Source organism: Aspergillus fijiensis (genome assembly GCF_003184825.1).
Source record: "Aspergillus fijiensis CBS 313.89 unplaced genomic scaffold BO72scaffold_3, whole genome shotgun sequence".
Classification (NCBI taxonomy): domain Eukaryota; kingdom Fungi; phylum Ascomycota; class Eurotiomycetes; order Eurotiales; family Aspergillaceae; genus Aspergillus; species Aspergillus fijiensis.
Window position 1 is genome coordinate 125,871 of NW_024468979.1, and position 21,393 is coordinate 147,263.

General features: G+C 52.5%; 6 protein-coding genes and 1 non-coding gene across 7 annotated transcripts; 2 read left to right on the forward strand and 5 right to left on the reverse strand.

The window, feature by feature from the left end:
- Window positions 1–425: 425 nt before the first annotated feature.
- On the reverse strand, window positions 426–497 carry BO72DRAFT_t18. The gene has a single exon. It is a non-coding gene; the product is annotated as a tRNA-Ala (tRNA).
- A 1,496-nt stretch (window positions 498–1,993) lies between these two features.
- Window positions 1,994–3,996, reverse strand: BO72DRAFT_137290 (CFEM domain-containing protein). The gene is made up of 8 exons (XM_040939142.1): window positions 3,840–3,996; window positions 3,652–3,787; window positions 3,424–3,605; window positions 3,334–3,370; window positions 3,221–3,288; window positions 2,784–3,166; window positions 2,645–2,712; window positions 1,994–2,581 (listed from the first exon to the last, which is right to left on the reverse strand). The coding sequence occupies exons 1-8, from the start codon at window positions 3,888–3,890 to the stop codon at window positions 2,334–2,336; spliced, it is 1,173 nt and encodes a 390-aa protein (XP_040805974.1). The 5' UTR covers window positions 3,891–3,996; the 3' UTR covers window positions 1,994–2,333.
- A 1,287-nt stretch (window positions 3,997–5,283) lies between these two features.
- On the forward strand, window positions 5,284–7,497 carry BO72DRAFT_482664 (cytochrome P450; the record flags this gene model as incomplete). The annotated part of the gene is made up of 7 exons (XM_040947741.1): window positions 5,284–5,539; window positions 5,729–5,861; window positions 5,945–6,136; window positions 6,198–6,349; window positions 6,418–6,665; window positions 6,742–7,013; window positions 7,122–7,497. The coding sequence occupies exons 1-7, from the start codon at window positions 5,338–5,340 to the stop codon at window positions 7,495–7,497; spliced, it is 1,575 nt and encodes a 524-aa protein (XP_040805975.1). The 5' UTR covers window positions 5,284–5,337.
- A 358-nt stretch (window positions 7,498–7,855) lies between these two features.
- BO72DRAFT_454776 (LysM peptidoglycan-binding domain-containing protein) lies at window positions 7,856–9,983 on the reverse strand (the record flags this gene model as incomplete). The annotated part of the gene is made up of 5 exons (XM_040946198.1): window positions 7,856–8,642; window positions 8,739–8,881; window positions 9,000–9,329; window positions 9,380–9,629; window positions 9,676–9,983. 5 exons carry the CDS (start codon window positions 9,981–9,983, stop codon window positions 7,856–7,858), a joined length of 1,818 nt encoding a protein of 605 aa, XP_040805976.1.
- Window positions 9,984–11,484: 1,501 nt separating this feature from the next.
- BO72DRAFT_491596 (glycoside hydrolase family 18 protein) lies at window positions 11,485–12,703 on the forward strand (the record flags this gene model as incomplete). The annotated part of the gene is made up of 4 exons (XM_040948201.1): window positions 11,485–11,607; window positions 11,657–11,941; window positions 12,033–12,120; window positions 12,192–12,703. 4 exons carry the CDS (start codon window positions 11,485–11,487, stop codon window positions 12,701–12,703), a joined length of 1,008 nt encoding a protein of 335 aa, XP_040805977.1.
- A 1,637-nt stretch (window positions 12,704–14,340) lies between these two features.
- On the reverse strand, window positions 14,341–16,609 carry BO72DRAFT_419836 (putative oxalate decarboxylase). The gene is made up of 8 exons (XM_040942678.1): window positions 16,015–16,609; window positions 15,860–15,949; window positions 15,793–15,808; window positions 15,576–15,747; window positions 15,443–15,510; window positions 15,226–15,346; window positions 14,653–15,157; window positions 14,341–14,586 (listed from the first exon to the last, which is right to left on the reverse strand). The coding sequence occupies exons 1-8, from the start codon at window positions 16,289–16,291 to the stop codon at window positions 14,438–14,440; spliced, it is 1,398 nt and encodes a 465-aa protein (XP_040805978.1). The 5' UTR covers window positions 16,292–16,609; the 3' UTR covers window positions 14,341–14,437.
- A 2,656-nt stretch (window positions 16,610–19,265) lies between these two features.
- On the reverse strand, window positions 19,266–21,117 carry BO72DRAFT_443983 (dihydrodipicolinate synthase family protein). Its single transcript, XM_040943715.1, has one exon. The coding sequence runs from the start codon at window positions 20,648–20,650 to the stop codon at window positions 19,760–19,762; it is 891 nt and encodes a 296-aa protein (XP_040805979.1). The 5' UTR covers window positions 20,651–21,117; the 3' UTR covers window positions 19,266–19,759.
- Between the last annotated feature and the right edge of the window lie 276 nt (window positions 21,118–21,393).

Sequence of the window (21,393 nt, forward strand, 5' to 3'; positions counted from 1 at the left end):
ATGCAAAAAAAAATAATAACATACAAACACCACATATATATCGCCGCGCAACCTGCGTAACCCCAGAATCCAAAGCGACCCTTGTAAATATTGCCAGAGTATGATCAAAAAGCCCAAGGGCCTTCTCCAGATGCAGCGAGATATATATACTGAGGATCGTGGTAAAACGCGCCTGTCATGATGCTTACCTGGTTCTCATCAACAAGCAAGTGCGAAGAAATATGTGCATCCTTGAACAACCTGAGCACATACATGCATGTGTGTTATTGCAAAATATCCGAGCCGCGATTCTGTCCTCCGAAAAGATCTCACCAGAAAGGTTCATACTGAGCGACCGCTTGGTACTGTGTCCTGCCACCAACCACTCGATCCAGTAAGATGGAAACAATATTGCACTTTGCGAATGCCGCAAAAAGACAAAAACATGGAGCTGCGGGGAATCGAACCCCGGACCTCTCCCATGCTAAGGGAATATTATACCACTAAACCACAGCCCCAATTGATGAAAGAAGGCTTTAGATATGCATATATAACCTTGCACGTGCCCTTAGAGTAGCGTCTGAACATTTAACGCCGCTGGATAGAACTGTGGTTACACTAGCACTTTTCTTGCAGGTATGAGACACAATTAACCAAAGGCCCACACTCAGAATGGCATCTAGTGGAGTTATGGTTGGTGAGTGTGCCTCGGCCTCAGGCACAAACATCCCTCCACGTATTCACTGAATCCTGTTGAGGCTATGAAGGTCTAGCCAGCGAGAGTGGACAACTTGGCAGTGAGCACAGTGGCAGCCTTGCGAAGTTGTAAAGGGGCTGCTATCCCGCGTCTAACCCATTATCCCCTTAGCGTTGTTTTACCCCGCACACCGTTTCTTTCGTGATAAGGAAGTTGTTTTTGCATCGGATTTAAAGATAAGGGATTATCGCCGTCAGCCGGTGATCATCTGTGACGGCCTGAGAGACGAGGCCCTCGCACCATCGCGAAACCCCAACTCCAAGTCAACCGACAATTGTTGAGACCAATCCCAGTCATGACTCTTGCAATCAGAGACTACAACGTTCCGCGTCAACATCTACCCACAGGGGGCTACGATGTGTATACAATCCCGGGCCTATGGCAGCTCTCGCGCCCTGCTTGAAGAGCGGCGTTTACGTCTGACATAATACAGGCCATTCTAACGGTATGTCAGAAGCAGGTCTACGGCCCTTGATATGGCGATTCTCTACAGGGGGGCGTGGACCCTCTCCGTGGGTGCTTCGACCCTCACCTCGGAATTCAAGTAAAATGTCGCTGGGCTGCGCGTTTCTCTTCCAGGGTACGCTCCGACCTTGCAGCCGCAAAGACCCCGAGAGGCTCCATCGATTGAGAGCGAATAAGCTGGATTCATTGCATCTTGACTAGCAATTTCTGGACTGTACCCGTCACGACAAAGCTCTAGGGGGGAGTTCGCTAGGCGAAGTACAATGGTTCCAGATAAATGGGTGCACTAAAGTATTCCCTAGAGGACGAACGTGGCAAGCTCCTCGGGGTGTGCTGACTTCGACAACATCAAGATGTGCCATGATTTTTGAAAGGCATGATGTCAAGCTTCTGACGCGTGATACCCTGGTATGAAACCCACTGCACCGCCGACAATACCCTGCTCCAGTCATGACAAAACACGCAGTCTCTCACATTTGCCAAACGATGACTATCCTATGTGAAGTCTTCCTCCCTCCCAGATGAATTGATAATCCTCGACCAGACCTCCACAGAGAAACCATGACAACCAGACTAAGCAAGGGAAACTGGCACCACAACGACAAGATCTCATCTGCAACGAGCTTCCCGATGCAGAGTTATACTGTTTTTATCACGCCACAATAATCGCCTGCCAAAGGTGATTGCTCTCTCAAGAGCTTCAGCTTCTCCGCGTTTTGAGGACTATTGCGAAACATAGCGTTGGCAGCAAGCTACTTAGCGTCTCCGAACTGGTGGGTACCGGTGGGTACTAAGCGACCACTGCGGGCGCGCGCATGCGAGTTAGCGAGCAGGTTGAAGACATACTGAAATATCTCGGATGGTCCTTAGATGAGGAGGGTCGAGAGCTCAGGGGGGATTTCCTGGCAAGAGCTTGATCTGCCGCGATATTTGAGCCGGGGGGGATTGCGAAGACGGGTGTGGCTGATTTCTTAAGCACGTGGGAAACGATGCCTCTAACAACGATGATGACGACGCCGCTTGGAAAGCCCGGGCACCACGCCACACATTCTATTCTCATTCCTCGAATCATAAGTCGGAGCATAAATAACAAGCATTACTGCCTCCACCGCACACACACACCAACCCCAAATCACCCCCGACTTGCCATCAAGGCGTCCTCCGACACCGCCGTCGACAGAACACTGAACTCATCCTTGCGGCGGATCCGCTCCAGCTTGACCGGCGGGGTTCGCTCGTTATCCGAACTGGCATAATACCGCGACCCGAAGCACGCGGGGAGGAGGGGCTTCAGTAGTGCAGGCAGACAGGGCATGCAGGCGCACACAATCGCGACGTCGCATTCTACCATGCTCCAGTAGATGGCGGGGTTGTTGTCCACTTTATTTTTTTATGATCAGTGGGTGCCTACTTGAAGAGTGATCCGTGGGAAGTGAGGCTTACTGCTGATATTGGCGGACTTGGAGAAGCGGATGAGGGATTGGAGGCGGAGGCAGCTGACGACGGTGATCCTTGTGGCTGTTAGCGGGGCTTTGTGTTTTTGGGGTCGATTGTGGAAGAGGGGGGGGGGGGGGTGACTTACAAGAATCCCGTGCAGAACATCAGCAAGACGAGTGTCTTCTTTCGTCGGCTCAACGCGAGTTTTGACAGAGGGTAGATGGGGAGTGCGATGATGGACAGGTCCATCGCGATCTGCATCGCGGCGCGATACCACGAGTAGGTGTTGATGTCAATGCAGTGGCCTGTTGCCTCCCCCGACCAGCTGTTCCAGAAGTAGGAGACCGGCAGGCATTGGAAGATCATGATCAAAGTGTTGGAGATTCCGAAGCAGACTGAGATGCCGGCGAGGGTGTAGACAATGTATCGGAAGTTGCCGGGAGGGAAGATGCGGAGGTAGAAAGCTAGGAAGGATAACTGGGTCAAGGCTTCGGCGGGCATGTAAAAGATCTCGGCGATGAGAAGTAGCTGGGTTCAGGTTAGAAGAGGCCGAGTACTCAAAGGAGTGGAAGCGCGACGGACTTTGAGCTGGGTAGTAATGTCTTCGAATGGGATTGTCCAGATGTTGGTTCCGAGGCCGTGTTTTTGCACTGGCTTGTTAGTGATTGCTTGTTTCAGGAGGGGAGTGCACTTACTGGGGAAAGCCATGATGTTCAGTATCGCAGCACAGGCCTGAATCGAGTTAGCTTATATCATTCTCTGGATCTTTGCAGTCCAGTCCATACCATGGCCATCACTATCAGCCCGTCGTCCCAGCCAAACGATCGCTTCATCATGGTTCGTTGAGCCATGCGCAGGCCGGTCATGATTAAGGCCAGCATGCCCAGTGAGCCGGCCAGGGCAGGCGTCAAGCTGGCCTTACTCTCTTCACGGATACCACAGGCGGCACGAGTGTAGTTCGTCGAGACTAGAATGTTAGGCGACTCCGACTGCGAAAGAGGTAGACTACTTACATAGGCTCTGCTTTGGAGTGCAAGACAAACTGTAGCACCCCAGTGCAGTTTCCAAGATGCTCTGCCCGGTACAAATGCACCATCGATCTGTCGTTGCGCACGAGCTGGCATTCATTGCAGTTTCGAAGCATTGAGCCTGGGCAGTTAGGGATTGATGATCTTGGAAGAAGGTTTCGAGTGAAGCATACCGCACATGCTGGCAGGTCACTGAGGAACTCCGGGAGCAGGGTTGAGTTCATCCTGGGCGAATTGGGAATCGACTCGGTTGACAGCCGCACTGCATGAGCTTTGTGGGACTTCCCAATTCTATAAGTAACATCGAGATCTCAGCCAGCCTGAAAATTTAAGGTCGGGAGAATGGGAAGGCTGTCCGAGTTTATTGATCCATTCTTGCTCCTGTCGGCCCACGCACGCTTGTTGATGCATCGAGGTTGTTGATACTCACGGCGTGCGAAGGACTGTACCACAGGGGCCGATCGATGGTTGCAAGGATCCAGCAGGGACCAATGTACGGGACTGTACTCATCATGGACAGTGCGCAACGGTCGGTCGATCTCTAATGCAGAGCAGTGGATTGATAGGGCAGCGCGGACAGGGATCCTGGCCTGGAATAGCCCAGTGGGGGGGGAGGAGGAGGAGGAGGAGGAGGAGGATGAGATAGGCAAGTTCTCCGTATGCATGGTCGGAGCATTTACACATGTCGTAACCACTGCCTGAGTTTGACCAAATTTTATCGCAATAAACATCGTGGAAGTTGATCACGGGGTATCTTCCGAATTGATTCTGCTATTGCTTGATTGCATATCACGGGTTCTCCGCGATTAGGGCATGGCCGGCCAGGCCATGATACACTTTTGAAGAATTCTGTGATTTCTTCCACGGTCGCAACATTCCTGTTTTCTGGCAGCTTTGACAGGATCCACCTGTCTACTGTCGTGTGTCCGAGCGTCTTTCAGGCTCCTGAAACAGGATGCGTTATTGGTTGGGGCGATGGGGTACTTTTTCACCCCTCCGCGTCGGTGGATAAAACTAAACCAACTTAAGTGATTAGTCCATCCCCGTTCGCCACTCAGTGAAGGCGATTTCTTTGCGTCTCCATATCTGTCAAATAGACTTCTGCAGACCCCCTCTTGTCGTAACGGCCACACAGGCTGGCGAAAATGTCAACCGTCGGAGCTCATCTGGACTTATCGGTCGACCGAGGTTGTTATCTTACTGCGCAGCCGGACTCTAGTTTGTCATTCACGGCCCTGACATTTTTGTGTTAGGTACTCCATAACTTACTGCACATCCCAGGTGTTCAAGAATGAGGGGGGCTAGGAAAGAAGAACACGCAGATGGATAGATCAGTTCTATATGTACAGCACAATTCCCCCTTGTACTACTCTGCACACCTTCAGTGACCAATCCGGTATCGGGGATTAATATGGGCATGACAGAAACACCTCCACCTGCTGCATCAGACTAATCCAAATCCATGTTTTTGAGCATTCCTGCTCGCACACTGACATTTCCGCGACGTCAAGGCTCCTGTGGAGAGATGTCCGTGCTCTCGTCTGCCTGTAGACAAGTCAGATTTAATCTAATAAGAGGGTGCCACCCCCGGTACTTTCTGCTTCTTGCACTTGATCTGTTCACTCCTTCAGAAGTGTACGCCCTCACCTCGCGTTTCATCGTTGTCCCACCATGACGACAACTACCTTAATTCAGGGCCTGATCGGGCTGAGTCTACTTTATTTCTTGCTGTCTCGACTTTTGTCCCGATCGCGATCATCCGCTCCTCTGCCACCGGGGCCGAAAGGCAAGCCCATCATTGGCAATCTGGCCGACTTGCCGCCGCCAGGAGTGCAGGAATGGAGGCACTGGTTGCAGTTTAAGGAGCGCTACGGTATTGCTTTTTTTCACTCCCCCCACAACTGTGGTTGCTTCTGCTCGCCTCTTTTTGCTTTTTACCTTGCAATCGATCAGTATTTGAATTTGAGTTATGCTCGAAATAGCCGCTTCACTATCCCCTTTGAGACAAATCTCCCACTAGAATAATTCACGAGTCCTCGACCTAATGCACCCCTCTCCACAGGTCCGATCAGCTCCCTGACCATTCTGGGACAAACCATGGTGATTATCAATGATGCTCGCATGGCGTTCGATCTGCTCGAGAAGCGCTCGAACATCTATTCGTCGCGGCCCCGGCTTACCTTTGCGGGAGAGATGTGCGTGTCGGCCTCGAATTTGAGTCCTTCGATCACGAATCACAAGAGCTAACGCAGTTCACTACGGTTGGTAACTACTATAGTGTGGGCTGGAATGGCTCCCTGGCGATGCAGACCTACAGCGATCAGTTCCGCGCCTACCGGAAAGTGATGCATCGCGTGCTGGGGACGAAGACGACGACGGCACGATTCAATTCGCTGCAGGAGGTGGAGGTGCGGCGGTTCCTGATGCGCGTGCTCGATCGCCCGGAGGACTTGGTCCAGCATATCCGGACGTAGGTACTTCTTTTGTATTGTTCCTCTCTGTACATCTGATACTGATCGTGGCGTTGTCAGCGAGGCCGGGGCGGTGATTCTCAAGATCGCGTACGGGTACACGATCGAACCGCATGGACGCGATCCCCTCGTCGACCTGGCCAACGAGGCCATGGACCAGTTCTCTATCGCAGGAAGCCCGGGTCGCTGGTTGGTCGATACAATCCCACTCTGTGTGCCTTCCTCTTTGTGTGTGTGTGTGTCTTAGATACGTTCGTCGACTAATGAAGTCTGAACGTAGTGAAACACGTCCCCGCATGGTTCCCTGGCGCCGGCTTCAAACGCACGGGACTCGCGTGGAACCGCATCCTGCTCACCACCGTCGAGAAGCCCTACCAATTCGTGCGCCAGCAGATGCAGCGGGAGAAGTTCACCCCCTCATATGTGTCGAGCCTGCTCGAGGGACGCGATCTGGATACCCTGACGCCGGAGGAGGAGCATATCATCAAATGGACTGCGGGGTCACTCTATACTGGAGGAGCTGATACGGTTCGTCACACCATCCCTCCCTAGGGACCAGCCAAGTCACCCTGACGAACAACGTGAACTGATCCGAATCGAACAGACCGTCTCCGTCCTCTCCACATTCTTCCTCGCAATGGCCCTCCACCCAGAGATCCAGGACAAGGCCTACGAGGAACTCGAGCGCGTAGTCGGACGCGCCCGTCTGCCCACCTTCGCCGACCGCGAGAACCTCCCATACATCGATGCGCTCGTGAAGGAAGCCCTGCGCTGGCACCCGATCGCACCCACAGGGATCCCGCACCAGTGCACGGAGGATGACATCTACGAGGGATATCTGATCCCCAAGGGGGCGATCATCATCCCGCATATATGGTATGTTCTCTCCTCCCTTCTCCTACTCTGACTCATACCAACCCATTCGCGCGCTATTTCCACCCGACGTCCACCATGAAACCATATGCTGACAATGGAGGCGAAAAGGCAAATGACCCAAGACCCAACTATCTACCCCAACCCGAGCAAGTTCGACCCGACTCGATTCCTCTCGTCTGAGCCCCAGCTGGACCCGCACAATCTGGCGTTCGGGTTCGGGCGCCGCATCTGCCCTGGCCGGTTGCTGGCTGACAATACCATCTTCCTGACGATCGCGCAGTCGCTGGCTGTGTTCCGGTTCTTTCCGCGGGGTGATGCGCCTTTGAAGGCGGAGTTTGCGCCGGGGGTGGTCAGTCATCCGCTGCCGTTTGCGCTGCGGGTCGAGGTCCGCGGGGAGGAGCATTTGAAGGTGGTCACGGACGGGGTGGAGGAGGTGGGGTGGGGGGTTAGTGATGCCGGGGCGTTGGCGGGGGTGGTTTGTTAGGGAACTAGAAGGGGAATTGCGATGAGTTTGAGAAGGGATATTGTCTAGTATACTAGTTTATGGCTGAGTTTGATAGGAGTTTCAGTCTACTTAGATAATGATGTTGTTCAGGTGGCACGGATGATACTACTTGAGACCAAGCAATTCATTAAAGTGGATGTGCGTTCTGGTTAATCAACAAACCATAACTTAAGGAAATCAAAACTGCAAATGGTTTGAACTAAGTCTTGTTTTCCAATCATCAACCGAACTCCCAAAGAGTCACCAAAACGTCGGAGTACGACTCATCAAGATGATCACCGATGTTTGCTCGATGCGTCCCGTGTCGATCGTTGACTGGAAACAACCTCTTCTATCCTCAGCATCGAGTGGTAACTGCGTGGATCACGGTACGAGGGCTATAACTGGTGGAAGGAACTGGGATACAGTTCGAGCCCGATGATTTGTGAGGACAGTAGGTGACCGTAGTGGTGTGGTCCGGAATCGGGATGAGGGGGTGGATGGTAGTTATAGGCATAAAGTCAGTTCTCGAACTCGGGCTGTCAGTGCGGTAGCTTGTGATTGTGACAGTGCTGCAACCGGAGCCTGGTTCATGTCCACAGTGGGTGGTGATGATCACGGTGTGATCGGCGATAGGAGTGGAAATCATAGAGCCGCAGCTGGAGTGACTGAAGTGGCCGCTCACTGTTGTCGTGTGATTCGCACTTGGAACCGTAACAGAAGTAATAGAGCCGCAGCTGGAGTGACTGCAGTGGCCCGTCGCAACGGTAGAAGAACTCGAGCCTGGAACTGGGACAGATGTGATAGAACCAGTTCCGTGACACGAGGTGGTTGTGGCCATTGTCGGAGCGGGGGTAGAGGTATGACTAGAAGTGACAATGAAAGTCACCAAGCCAGAACAGTGCGTAGATCCAGACACATATGGGGTACTCGCTGGCGGAGCACTGCTGCTGGCAACCCGAGTGCTAGATGGAGAAGGGGTAGGTTTACTGCTTGGGGCAGAGGCAGCGACACCCACACACATCTCAAACCCTGCAGGCAGGTATTCGCACATTTTGTTCGGGCCCACAACATCGGGATTCCAGGTATAGAAGTCCTTGACGGAGATTTCGTTGGCCAGAGTGATCAGAAGGCATGTATCGGTTCTATCGGGGATAGTTTGTTAGCGTCGGTGGAAGACTGGGATGCGAGAAACGAATCTTCTTTTCAGGGAAAAAGCAAGGAAGAAATAGTATACTCACGGCCCGACTAGCCACCACTTGTTACAATCACGGGTTACTCGAGGTTGATGAGGATAGGTGGTGGGGAAATCGGTTGGTGCAGGAAGTTTGGCAGTGCGAGTTGAGGGGGTGGATGCATCACCGACACAGTAATAATATCCAGGCTAGGTTTAAGTAACGTGTCAGTCTAACTGTCAGAAGGGTGGAACACGCAAATATCAAGAAAATTCGAAGAGAAGAGTTCTGGAGTAGATTAATCGCGACGGTGGGGGGCAAACATACGGTAAGTTTAAGACACTCCCTTCCAAGATTAGGATTCCAAGACACGAACTGCTCTCGCGAGAATGTACCAAACATAGTCACAATCAAGCTGCAAGTATCTTCCTTGTCAGCCTGGTACCAGGCGGTGCAATTCTTCGCTGTGCCCTGCGGCGTTGGATGGGGCGGAGTGGTAACATGGGAAGGAAGTGGGAGGTTGTCATAGGCAGCGATGCAGTAGTAATACCCAGGCCTCAAACCGGAACAGTCATCCTTGAGAGCTGGGTTCCACTGATGAAGAAGCTTCTTATTCAATAGACCGTGTTTGAGTAGAATGTTATCGCACGTATCATTCTGCTTGAATCAGACTCATATCTTGATGAAAGGAGAGGTGAAGTACATACCGGAGCAGCCTTGTAGAAGGACTGACAGCTCGAGACTAAACCAGCTTGCGTCGGGGCAGGGACAACTGGCTCGAAGGTAATGTTTCGAGTTGGGGTCGGAGTCCAGGACGCGTATGGAGGAATGGAAACGTTCGACGAGCCAGTGGGATAGACCAGAGTCATACCAGAGCCGCCTGGAATTCCCACGCAGACCCAGTAGTCGATCAGAGGATGCTCGCAGTCTTTTTTCAGTTCAGGATTCCAAGCCAATCTGTGTTTATTAGCGCAGTCGCTGGATTGTGGCAAGCAGGACTTACAGCTGATCTAGGGAAAGGGAGGCACCAGAACGCTCCGAGATTATTTGGCAAGAGTCGCCCGGCTTGACACGGTACCAACGATTGCATGAAACCGGTTGGCCTGGCGGTGTCTTGCTCGGAGGCCCGGCAGTATCAATCGAGCTAGGGGTAAGAGGCATAGTCGGCATGATGTCTGAAGTGATAGGCACGCGCGCACTGTAGGTGGATCCAGTGGAGAGGCTCGTGGTGTTGGCCGGTGGGGTCATAGTGGCCTTACTACCTGCCACAAGAGCCAGCAGAAATGCCAGCAGGAGATGAAAGGAGGTCATCTTGAACAGATCTCGCCTTACCCAAAGATAGATGACGGTATACGAAAGGATTCGCAATAAGAGGATGGAAAGGTGAAAGACAAGACAAGAGGGAGGATGGAAAGGGAGGGAGGAGGTTGGGGTAGAGAAGAAAGGTGGAGAGAAGAGAGGAAGGAAGAGGAAGAAAAGCAAGAGAGGGTGATGATAAGAGAGATTATATAGCCGGAAAAGAAGGAACCAAGAAGGGAAAGGATCTTGACTAGGAGATATTTTCTATATTCACTTCGTGCGGTTCCTCGGATGCCCGGTTTAAAACATAACGCATCTTCACAGACTCTCTTGGTTCAAGATTCACTACTAAACAAATAACGGATATCAAAACACGATCACCTCCAAGTATCCCACAATTCTGCCCCTTCTGCCAGCCTAAAGCTTGGAACACTCCCAAGACTTTCTCAAAATCACTCCATCACGCTGCATGAGCTGTATTGCTGAAACAATTCGAAATGAGGGCTTCTTGGATCAAGCCAAAAGGGCTCCCAGTTGTTGGCAAACGGCGAGTTATACATCTCTACCAATCCAGCCACATCTCCAGCAGAAGGTACGGTGTTTGCCTTCCAGACTTTGCCGTCGTACGTAGTCAAAAACAGGGCCCTTTCTTAGTGTTCCGCCGGTGGTAGACGAGTATAGCATGATCGAATCCAATCGACGTCGTCGATGTGTGGCCAAAGCTCACGTGGTCCGATGATGTCCCTTGGATACGGCAGAAAATTCAATGCACTGAATCCAGCCCGTGCGGCAGTTTTAAAATTCACACACAGACCTTCAGGTCCCCAGATCTCTGCCTCAGTTCTCCCCTTAGTTTTCTCTTCAAAGTCTACCAGGTTTCTACAGTGGAATTCAAAGATTCAGGGCCCTTGATCAGTTACCCTCCATAGAGCGGGATCTTGGTGCTCGTGTACGAGCCCGAATGCATGCCCGAGTTCGTGCGCAATGGACCCTATGATGAGGGCTTCGCCCCAGCCCGATGGAGTGGAAAGGTACATGGCGTAAGGTCTGAGCGTTTCTCCCGGGTTTGGCACCTCCGGGGGCATGCCAACGTTGGTGACAAACATGCTAGGGGTGTCATGGACCGTCAAGACATCGTAGATCCCATTTTTGCAGATGACCTCTGAGGTTGGGTGCAACTTGAAGCTCTCGGGCAGGCCCGCAGCATATCACAGTCCCATGGCTGCATTAAGCAGAGGTTTAAACTTGCGCTCGGTTGCGGCAGAATCAAAGCAGATAGAAATCTTCCCGTTGGGCCAGAGTCGGTTATGATTACTCCATGGACTGAATTGTGCCCACGCGTGAACCAAAGAGCTCAGGGAGACGAATGTCAACAGCAGAAACAGCAGTCTCTGCCAGAAGAGAGAGAAGAGGATCATGGTACTTGTAGAAGTCTAGAGTTGACATGTCAGTATCAATAGAACCCCGCGGGATAGTAATTAACCTTGCCTTGATTTTTGTTGTCAACAAAGAAATGACACCAGAGCAGATCCCTCTCGGCTACTACACGCACCTCAACTTTGCCTTCGCGTACATCGACCCTCAGACCTTCCACATCGCCCCGATGAACAACAGCACGGCGTCACTGTACAAGGCAGTGACAGAAGGCAGTGACAGCCCTGAAGCGCAAGCAATCAAACTTGCAGGTGTGGATCGCCATTGGGGGCTGGGCCATGAACGATGCCAGTCCGACTCAATTCATCTTCTCTGACCTGGCGGCCTCACAAACTGCCCAAGACGCATTCTTCGACTCGCTCCTCAGCTTCCTGCAGGCCAATGAATTTGCCGGGGTGGACTTGGACTGGAAGTATCCGGTGTCAGAGGATCACGGCGGTCGCCCAGCAGATTTCGTCAATTTCGTGACGCTGCTGAAGCGACTCAGGGAGCGCTTGAATCAGTCGGGGCGAAAATACGGCATCTCGATTACTTTGGTGCGTTGCTTCCATCTTTTGATCTTCAACTTTCCGAGATTATGCGATGAAAACACCTTCAACTAACTAACCTCCTCGCGAACATCCATAGCCCGCATCCTACTGGTATCTCCGCGGCTTCGACATCATCAATCTCGAACCCCACGTGGACTTCCTCAACATGAAGACCTATGACATTCGTGAGCCCGTTCCTCTTCTCTCTCATCCCAATTCTTCCTATCAACCACACTAACCATGTCCATGCCACAAGACGGAACCTGGGACAAAACCAATCACGACGACCCCTACAAAGCCTACGCGCACACCAACCTCACGGAAATCAACCGCGCCCTCGAGCTCCTCTGCCGCAACAACATCAACCCCGCCCGCGTGAACCTGGGCCTGGGCTTCTACGGCCGCAGCTTCACGATGAAAGACCCACATTGCACGACGCCAGGCTGCCAATTCACGGCCGGCGGTCGCCCCGGCGAGTGCACGACCACTGCCGGCGTGCTGTCCAACACGGAGATTCAGAAGGTGCTCGGCGCCAACGCCACGGGGACCCATGTTACATTCTACAAGGAGGATGCCGTCAAGGTGCTCACGTGGGATCAAGATCAGTGGGTGAGCTACGATGATACGGAAATACTGAAGCTCAAGCTGGAGCTGGCGAATCGCCGGTGTCTGGGGGGCACGATGGTGTGGGCGGTGGATCTGGATGCGGATGGGATGCTGAATGAGGCGTTGGGGTCGGCAATGGGGATGAAGAAGGCCCAGGTCTGAGATACTGGGGAGCTGTATTCGTTGTTGATTCCCGAGTGGGGCACTGAGGATGTGGATGATGTATTGGGGTGGAAGAAAAAGCATCATGATCAGCAGCAGGCTCTTATGGGGTGAGTACTCTTTCGTGGTGTGAAGGATTTACCTTTGAGTGGTTTGTTGAAATCTGAAGGAGGTTTGCTCGGAGATTACTCTGGGAGTCACTGTGGAAACAAGTGATATTGTGTTTGCTTGTTTGATTCAAATGAGAGGGGAAAGACCAGTCATGCTTTATGGAGCACTCCTCATTCTCAAGGTTAAAGAATTCGCCATACAGCACCCAGACAATCATTCCGTTGTAGCTGAGCTTGTACCTCAGTATATCGTTGATCTCGCGGATGTTGGGCTTCAGGATGTCGATGTTATGCTGCGCCAAGTCCAGAACCTCCTGGCATTTGTCTTCGCCCTGAACGGATAGAAAATTGCAGGTCTTGATGATGTTGGCTTACTTGCCATTCAGCTTCTGCCTGCTCGGCTACGAAGGGTAAGGCACGGTAGGAAAGGATACATACCAAGCAAAGATCATTCCCTCCAGCGCTGATGACCACAATGTCGAGATTGGTGGAGAGACTCTTGACCTGCTCGAAGATCTGTCCTGTTCGAGCTCCACTGCAGGCCTTGTACTCGAAAAGCTTTACCTGAGGGCCAAAGACGTGCTTGAGTTGACCGGGGTAGGACTGGTCGTAGCGAGAACATTTGCGGTCATCGGCACGCTCACTCCAGAGTTTGCCACTACCGATTCCAGCAGTTTAGCTGTCTTCAACCGCCGCCCACTTCTTGACCCATCCAAAATCATGCGGTGAGATGCTAGGGCGATCGCGTTCATGAACAGTGATATTATAAACGGAGTCTGACGAGTTAAGCGAGACCGCGTGTCTTGCTAAGAGACACAGGAGAAGGATAAATTTTATCATAGTATGGATGGGTATAACTTAATGTTGAGAAAGAAATGACCAGAATACAAGAAAGAAAGACCAGAAAAGGTAGCACAATTTCAAGCAAAATAAACGAAAATAAGCGTGGTAAGCAGGAGAGATGGTGACAAGAAGAGGGTTTAAGAGAAGGGAAAGTTATATATGACACAAGCGAGATAAGACGATATCGACAACCGGCTACAGAAATCATCGAATATTAACAGGATATCACGCTACACTCAAAGCAGCTACCTTAAATCTCAAAGACCACTTATAACCAGATCAGACAACATAGATCGGTGAATAGATTTAATATTCACTGATAATTACTCCTCTGACTAGGCTGGCTCAGCAACCCCATAACCATGTGATCGCGATCATACTCACACGTTCGTTACACCGTATGGTGTCAAGACACCAAATTTAGATGTCAACGCGTATGAGATCGTGTGGTACCTGAGGCTGAAGTGACAGTATACTCATGAGGCCCGATTAGAACTCAGACACACCACAGACTGAGGAGAAAGTTCTATGGGAGTGTGCATTCCCAGGACTCTGTGTCGTCTGAGAGTATGAGCAAGTGAGGCTGAGAACACAATCCCTTGGATCATGCAGATTGGTTGACACTTTGACTGGAAATCCGCAAGTCCGATACGCCTGCGACTACCAGATTGAGTCTAAGTCTAGGGCTTCAAGAGCATACCCCTTGAAATCTATGAAGTCCTATCGCAGAGCAACTTGTACTAGCTGAACAGTGCTTACAGAACACGCTGTGTACCACACTCTACTGCGCCGACGCATCGGTTTCATTCGACCCAGCAACCACATACATCTTCTCCGTCTTCAGTCGATCCAAAGCACTCTGCGGCAATCGCAACGTGTCCGCCACGATCTGCTTTGGGGTAGATCCGATCCATTGGCCGAGCGACACATCTGGTTTCTGGTTAGCGAAGTATCGCGAGAGCTAGTTCGACGAGCGAGGAACAAGGAAGGACTCACCAGAGAATTGATCCGCCTGCAATACCTCGACAAAGACCAAATCCTCATCGCCGGTGTTCTCGATATAATGGCTGTTAGACTGAGGGAAATACCCCACGTCTCCAGCACGGAAGTCAAAGGTAGTGGCGGTGCTGGGCGCGGTAAACAAAGTCGCTCGACCCTGGCCCTGGATGAAGAATGTCCACTCGTCGCTGGTCGGATGCCAGTGAATCTCGCGCATGCCGCCTGGATGCACGGTGACCACGGCAGCGGCGAAGTTGTCGGCGACGGGGAAGGTCAGCGGATCGACGATCTTGACGGATCCGCCTTCCACCTCGTGGGCGGGCTGCTCGGAGAAATGGTAGGAGTAGCTTTGGCTCTGGGGAATAACGCCCGCGCTGCCGGTCACATTCTGCTCGCTGATGTTGGCTGGCGCGGGCGTGCCGGGGAAGATGTACAGTTCGTCCTCGGGGATATCGTCGAAGGCGGCGACGGGGAGGTCAAAGTTCTTGGCTAGGACGGATTTCTGTCGACCAGGAAATGAGCATAAGTGGCTGTAGTCAATGAGTAGCTGATAATTGGGTCAAAACCTACAGGCTGGTGGGCAAACACTTCGGTGGCCAGGAATGTGTTGTCCTCGGAGAAGGCACCGTCATCGAAGACCAGTAGAAACTCGACCCCGGAGTCCAGGGCCTGGATCGAGTGCGGGATTCCACTTTTCACAATTTGGGTCAGTCACTGATTGGGCGCCCAGCTTATCAAGCTCATGTCGCAAAACTGGGGACAAATTAGGGACAAATTAGGGACGTACGGAGGGAAAAACCAGACATCGCCGGCTGTTACGTCATCGACAAAGGTCTGTCCATTTGCGTTCACAGCCTGTACAAGCCCGTTAGTGAGAGTATCAGGAAAATCGCAACCAGCGAGTTCGGAACAGAGCTCACCTCAATGCGACACGATCCGTTTAAAACCAACGACCACTCGGCCGCGACATGCCAGTGCAGTTCACGATACGCCCCAGCCTCCAGGCGCATATCCACTCCAGCCATTTTCGTAGCTCCTGGCATCACCACAGTATTCTCCTGTCGCGCCCATCCGGATTCATTCATTCCGAGCCTATCTAATTAGTATTGCTTCGGTACTTGCAACGGGCCGACTTACCGGTTGTGACTGAGTCCTGTTTAACCTGTCAGTGGCAAAGCTTAACCAGACAATGGAAAACACTCACCCATGGGCCATTGCGCATTGATTGTCTGTCCTTCATCCGTGCCAGGGGGCGCCAATTTGTCACTGTTGATGCGATCGTAGTCGGTGTTTCCTGCAGAAGTGTGCCATCACATTAAAAACTCTGTTTCTCAATGGCTTCGAAGGAGGAAGCCTTACTTGGACCTGGATCCGTCGCGCCCTTGTTCCCCCGGATCGGCTGCGGACTATCCGAATCCTCAAAATCGAGGTACACGCCGAGATCGGCGTCATCGGTTTGACCGTCCACCGGCGTGTACGTGATGTCTTCCGTCGTCTGATCGGAGAGCGTGTTCGACGAGGAATACCCAAGTAGGTCTTCCGATCCCCGCAGTGGGGGGTTGCTCGTCGGGGCACCTTGGATCCGTGAGGCGAACAGCGTCGCGAGAGGGAGAGAAAGTAACAATGCAGACTTCATCGTGTCTCTGCGCGTGAACGATTTGAGAAGAGGAGATTGAGAAGATGAAGATGGTTGTTTGAACGGAAAGGAGCGCTGCAACGCGTCCTGCAGATTCTTATTTATACCCCTGGCCCAATTTTGGGGTCAATTTTTCGGGACCACAGGCCCGCAGCAATCCTTCCCCTCACGTTGCAGCTGGTCGAGATGACGTTGAACCAGGTATATTCGCTGCTCGATCTTTTGCTTACCCCTCACGAAGCGGAGACTTGTTGGGAAGGGCTAGGGCTGCAGCCATTGCGCAGTCCGCTGGCTGGGCGCACAGCTGCTTACCAAGTGGAGATACTGGTAATCATGAGTCCTCAGAAAAGGTGGTTTGTTTTTTTTTGGTCGGTAGGTGACCTAGGCAGGAGATGAAGGTAGGGAGGGGCTCATAAGGGCTAGCCGTTTAAGAGTTGATCTCTTCGGCACAATCGTGGAGACAGGGGGACCTTGTTGGGTGCAGCTTCCACGCAAGCACGGTATGTCTACCTGTTGTAAATCTGCAGCACACGTACGTTGTGCAGTAAGCGAGGAGAGCAGTTTGTAGTGGAGCTCGTTGAGCGACTCTGACGAATAGTTACCTTAACTGACCTACTAACGGAAGCGAGGTGTGTATGTACTGTACTGCACATCTGCCCCTCCCGCGTGCGGGGAATTCTTGTCCAATGCTTGATTTTCCCGGTGCAGATGATCCAGACCCAATTATGCAGCTGCATGGAGCCGCGACCAAAAAGGCTTAAGGCCTGTCAGCCAGACCCAGTCGTGGCTGTTCGGTTCTCCAATCCGGGAGCTCGGCATCTCAGTCGCGGCCCCCGGATCAGCCAGGAGGAATGCTGGCTGCCTCCCCCGCATGATATCAGATGCTTTTAATATCGCGGCCACTGTTGGCTCGATGAGTCAAAACACTGGACGGAAATACTCGTTCCCGGGATTGTCTAACCACCCACTGCGACGCCCTTCAGCCACCGTATGCACAAGCCCGGTCCAAGAATAGCAGTCATCTCCGCGCATCACCGAACCCTAAGTCCGACGAGTGGCACGGACCTAATATGTCCCCTCCTCCACATCAAGAATTCACTTCGAAGGCCCGTCATCTCACTCTTTAGCGAATACTGTCATCATTTGAACAAGCTGTCATCCAAGCCGTCCTCATGTTTCCCTTTCTCCTCACGACCCCTCATCTTATCCGCTTTTTCCGCATTCTTGCCAGCTGACCTCCCTGCCCCCTTGCGTCTCTCCCTTCCGCTTCCGCTTCACCAGTGTCAAACAGCGGTGTATCATGACAAACCACGAAGGAAGGAACGAAGCGACATGAGAAAAGATGAGGTATTCACAATCGGGCTAACCTGAGCGGCAACCTTGGGAGTAATCCGCTCCACTTCTTCCCGCATCTACCTCTTAACAGCCAGTCCAACCTGCTTTTCACTTTCAACATGGCCCAGTTACCCCTGCACGCGGGATTTCTAAATCCTTCAGCCTGGTTATGCAAGGTGTTAGACCCAAGCATGAAGGTTCCGTTTGCTGGACAGGAAATTGTTTGGGGGCCATTTCGATGCACAACACGCCCTGCCACTGTGCATTGAACCACCACCCTGCGTGGCCAGATGATGTTTAGCCATTTCACCCCTTTTATTGTGAGTCTGGTACACTGATTTTATGGTTAAAAGGATCTTTCCGAGGTTCACAATTTCAAAGACTTATTCTTGGACTTTCCTGAACAGAATTTCACTATGATCGCGGTGAGAGTTGCAAGTGATCGAATCATGGACGGCAGCATCTCAAGATGCTGAAGAGAAAGAACTAGAGCAGGCATAGCCAAGGAAGATTGCCCCTCGCAGCAGGATATCTGGTGCTAGTCCGATCTCTGCGACCATCCCACTGCATCGACTTACTGGCATGGCTGGATCCATTCTCAATCCGACCGGGTCAGGTTAATGCGTCGCTAGTCAGAGAACCAGGACGCGAAGAAGTAGGAGGATGACTTCTACCCAATGATATTTTATGTACCGTCAGTACCATGCTGACCTTCTCTGACGTGCGAGGCTCGGTTCCCTCATTGCCCTGCTCTTCCTGTCCTACTTTATCATCTGGGATCAGGAAACCTGCCCTACATCAAGGGTCTCTCCACGGGTACAATACATATTTCAATGATCTTCATGCAATGAATCTTCACCAAGGGCCCTTGAGATCTCTAACTCGGTTTGGAACAAACATATCTCTCTATCATGCCACTTCTATCTCATAAGAGTTAGAATCCAGACCCGTCCTTATGTTCAATCGCCTGGGCAACCTAGTTGTCTTACTCAGCACAATCTCGCTCGAGTTCATGCCTATATACAAGACTCCAGAGTCATGTAGTGCACTACCTTGAACGGATTGAACGCCAATAACGGAGCGCCTTCCGCAATTTCCCAACCCTCGAATAGACACGGTGCCTCGCTGCCGTCATCATCATCACACTACCAAGATTCCCAGCCCAGTCGACAGCGGATGATCCTGGCACGCGTACGTGTCGAGCTCCAGGACCCCAGCCCGCAACGTCCACTATACCCTCAAGCAAACACGAGACAGCCCGCAAGTAGCGCTGCGTCAGCGCCACTGACCTAAATGTTCCCCCTCATTCCCGAGAGCACGGTACCCGAAAAGCAAACATCATTCGCGCGTACCAGCTCTTGAAAATAACCCAATTAGTGGAAAGCGAACCCCTCTTCCCGAATGGGGCGATGCCGAGGTCTAGAACAAGGATGGAAAAGACAACACCATCGGGCGGGTCGCTTGTCCAAGTAAGTAAGCAAGTAAGTGGCGACCGGGGCAAGGGTCGGGTCAGTGCGCGGAGAGCTTGTGACGGTCGCGCGATCCCCACTACTGAATGGCACGCTTGAGCATCCTTCTCCTCTTGGTTCTCGTGGGTCATACTTTTCCTCCTTTATCACAATCGTATGAACATGATTGTGGTCATTATAACGTGACTCTGGGCCTATAGGTCATTGTCTGGAGTGGAACTCATTGACAGGGGTGCCTGACTAGGGCGCCGGTTATCACGGCAAGCACGGCAAGGTTGAGGCTCCAAGGTATTTTTAGCTACGTCTGGACTGTACATTCTTTCTAGCGTCGCCGCTAAGATCCGACACTTGTCTGTTGAGTCTGTGATAAGGTCATCAGGAATGATCTGCGGGGTTGGGTCCGGCTGGAGATTGAACCGTAGGATCACTGTCTCCGCAGTACACTTCCGCCTGAAGACAAAATACCTCTCGCATACTATGACATGAAGAAATCCGCCAAAGATGACGAGATTTAATCCAGCTTTGGCCCCATCCGGACTTTGAGCGTACCATACCAGTGGACTGAACCTGCTACAACCAAGCATCAAGAGCATCAATCTTTGGACATTTCATTGACATCTGCGCAAAACAAACCCGCGAATATATTCATCTTGAAAACAATAAGTTAAACAGTCTTCACCCCAGCACCCTGAATCAGCACCTTAAACTCCTCCTGCGCCTCCGTCCCCAACATGTGAAACGGCCTGCGCACGCCACCGGTGGGGGTCCCCGTCAACTCCAGCCCCGTCTTGACGGCGGCGGCATAGTTATGGGACTCGAGGAACTTGCAGACGGGCCAGGCCTTGGCCCACAGCTCGCGGCCCCGGGCCAGATCGCCGCGCACGGCGACCGCCTCCCACAGCTCGACCGCCAGCTCGGGGATGATGTTGGCCGCGCCCCAGACCCCGCCACGCGCGCCCGCCGCCAGCCCGTAGAAGGTCAGCGTGTCCCAGCCGTTGAACGCGGTGATCCGATCCGACAGCCCGAACAGCATCTCCGTCAGGGCCGGCGCGTCGCCCGACGTATCCTTCAGGTAGCGCACGCCCACCTCCGACAGACTCGCCAGCTCCGCGGGCGTCAGTTTCAGCCCCGTGGCGGAGGGGATGTTGTAGTACACGATGGGCAGCTGCGTCGCTTGCGTGATCTCGGCCATCAGGGTCTTGAGTTCGGTTAGGGTGACTGCGTCGTAGAAGGGGGGCACCACCATCAGCGCTGTGGCGCCGGCCTCGGCGGCGTGCAGGGAGAGCTCCAGCGTCTCCCGCGTGGTGAGGGCCCCCGTGCCGGCGATGACGGGCACGCGGCCGTCGGCGTACTTGACGACGAGCTCGGTCAGTTGTTTGCGTTCTGCAATGGTCATGGCGGTGAATTCGCCGGTGCTGCCGCCGGGGACGAGGCCGTGCACGCCGGCTTTGATCAGGCGCTCGATCAGGGCCTGGAGGCGCGGGGCGTCGATCGCCGTCTGGTCGTCGGTGAAGGGGGTGATCAGCGCCACCATGATTCCGTGGAGGTCGGCCATTGTGCTGTTGATTGTAGTTATCGTGGTGGATGGTTATGGTCTGGATCGACGATGGGTTCTGGGGTGGAGGAGAGAGGACTGAGCACAATTAAGGATTGAAAGTAATAGGTTTCTGATTGAGATGTCATTAAACACGGCTCGGACTGGTACTCACTTAAGTACCTCGAGTTTCTGGCGACAAATTCATCGATGGGGGATGTTTCCAAGCTGCCCCTCCAGTTGATCGCCTGAATTGGCAGGTGGTTCCGCGGAACTCCGAATTCGGAAGGTTGGGCGTCAGCCCTGAAAGCTGGGGTAGATCTGAACACATCATCTGATAAGGATGTCTTTCCGATTTTGTGAACTACTCCCTATAGCCTGGAGGTTGTTGTACTTATACCCAGACAGGGCCTATTGTGAAGCGAACCTCAACGTCATATGTGCACAGTACTTGGTATGCACCCGACCGGAGCCTCCGATCGCAAAAGGTGTGTTGATGTCTGCTAGTGAGGACAGGACCCTAACAGCTTATGAAAGTAAACCACTTTCTGAGAACAAAAGCCTGCAGAAGAGCTTTTGGCTCGATTTTAGAGCAATGAGAAAGACATCTACTGGGTTTGGGGACAGTAGCCCTAATACTAGGGTCTCTCCTGGAAGGGTTGAACGTATGCACAACAACTTTCAAAAAGTTTCACTCGATTGTCTCACTGGAACTAGGTACAAGAGACAGTCACTTTCCTGCTGTTGCCCGCTTATATACATAA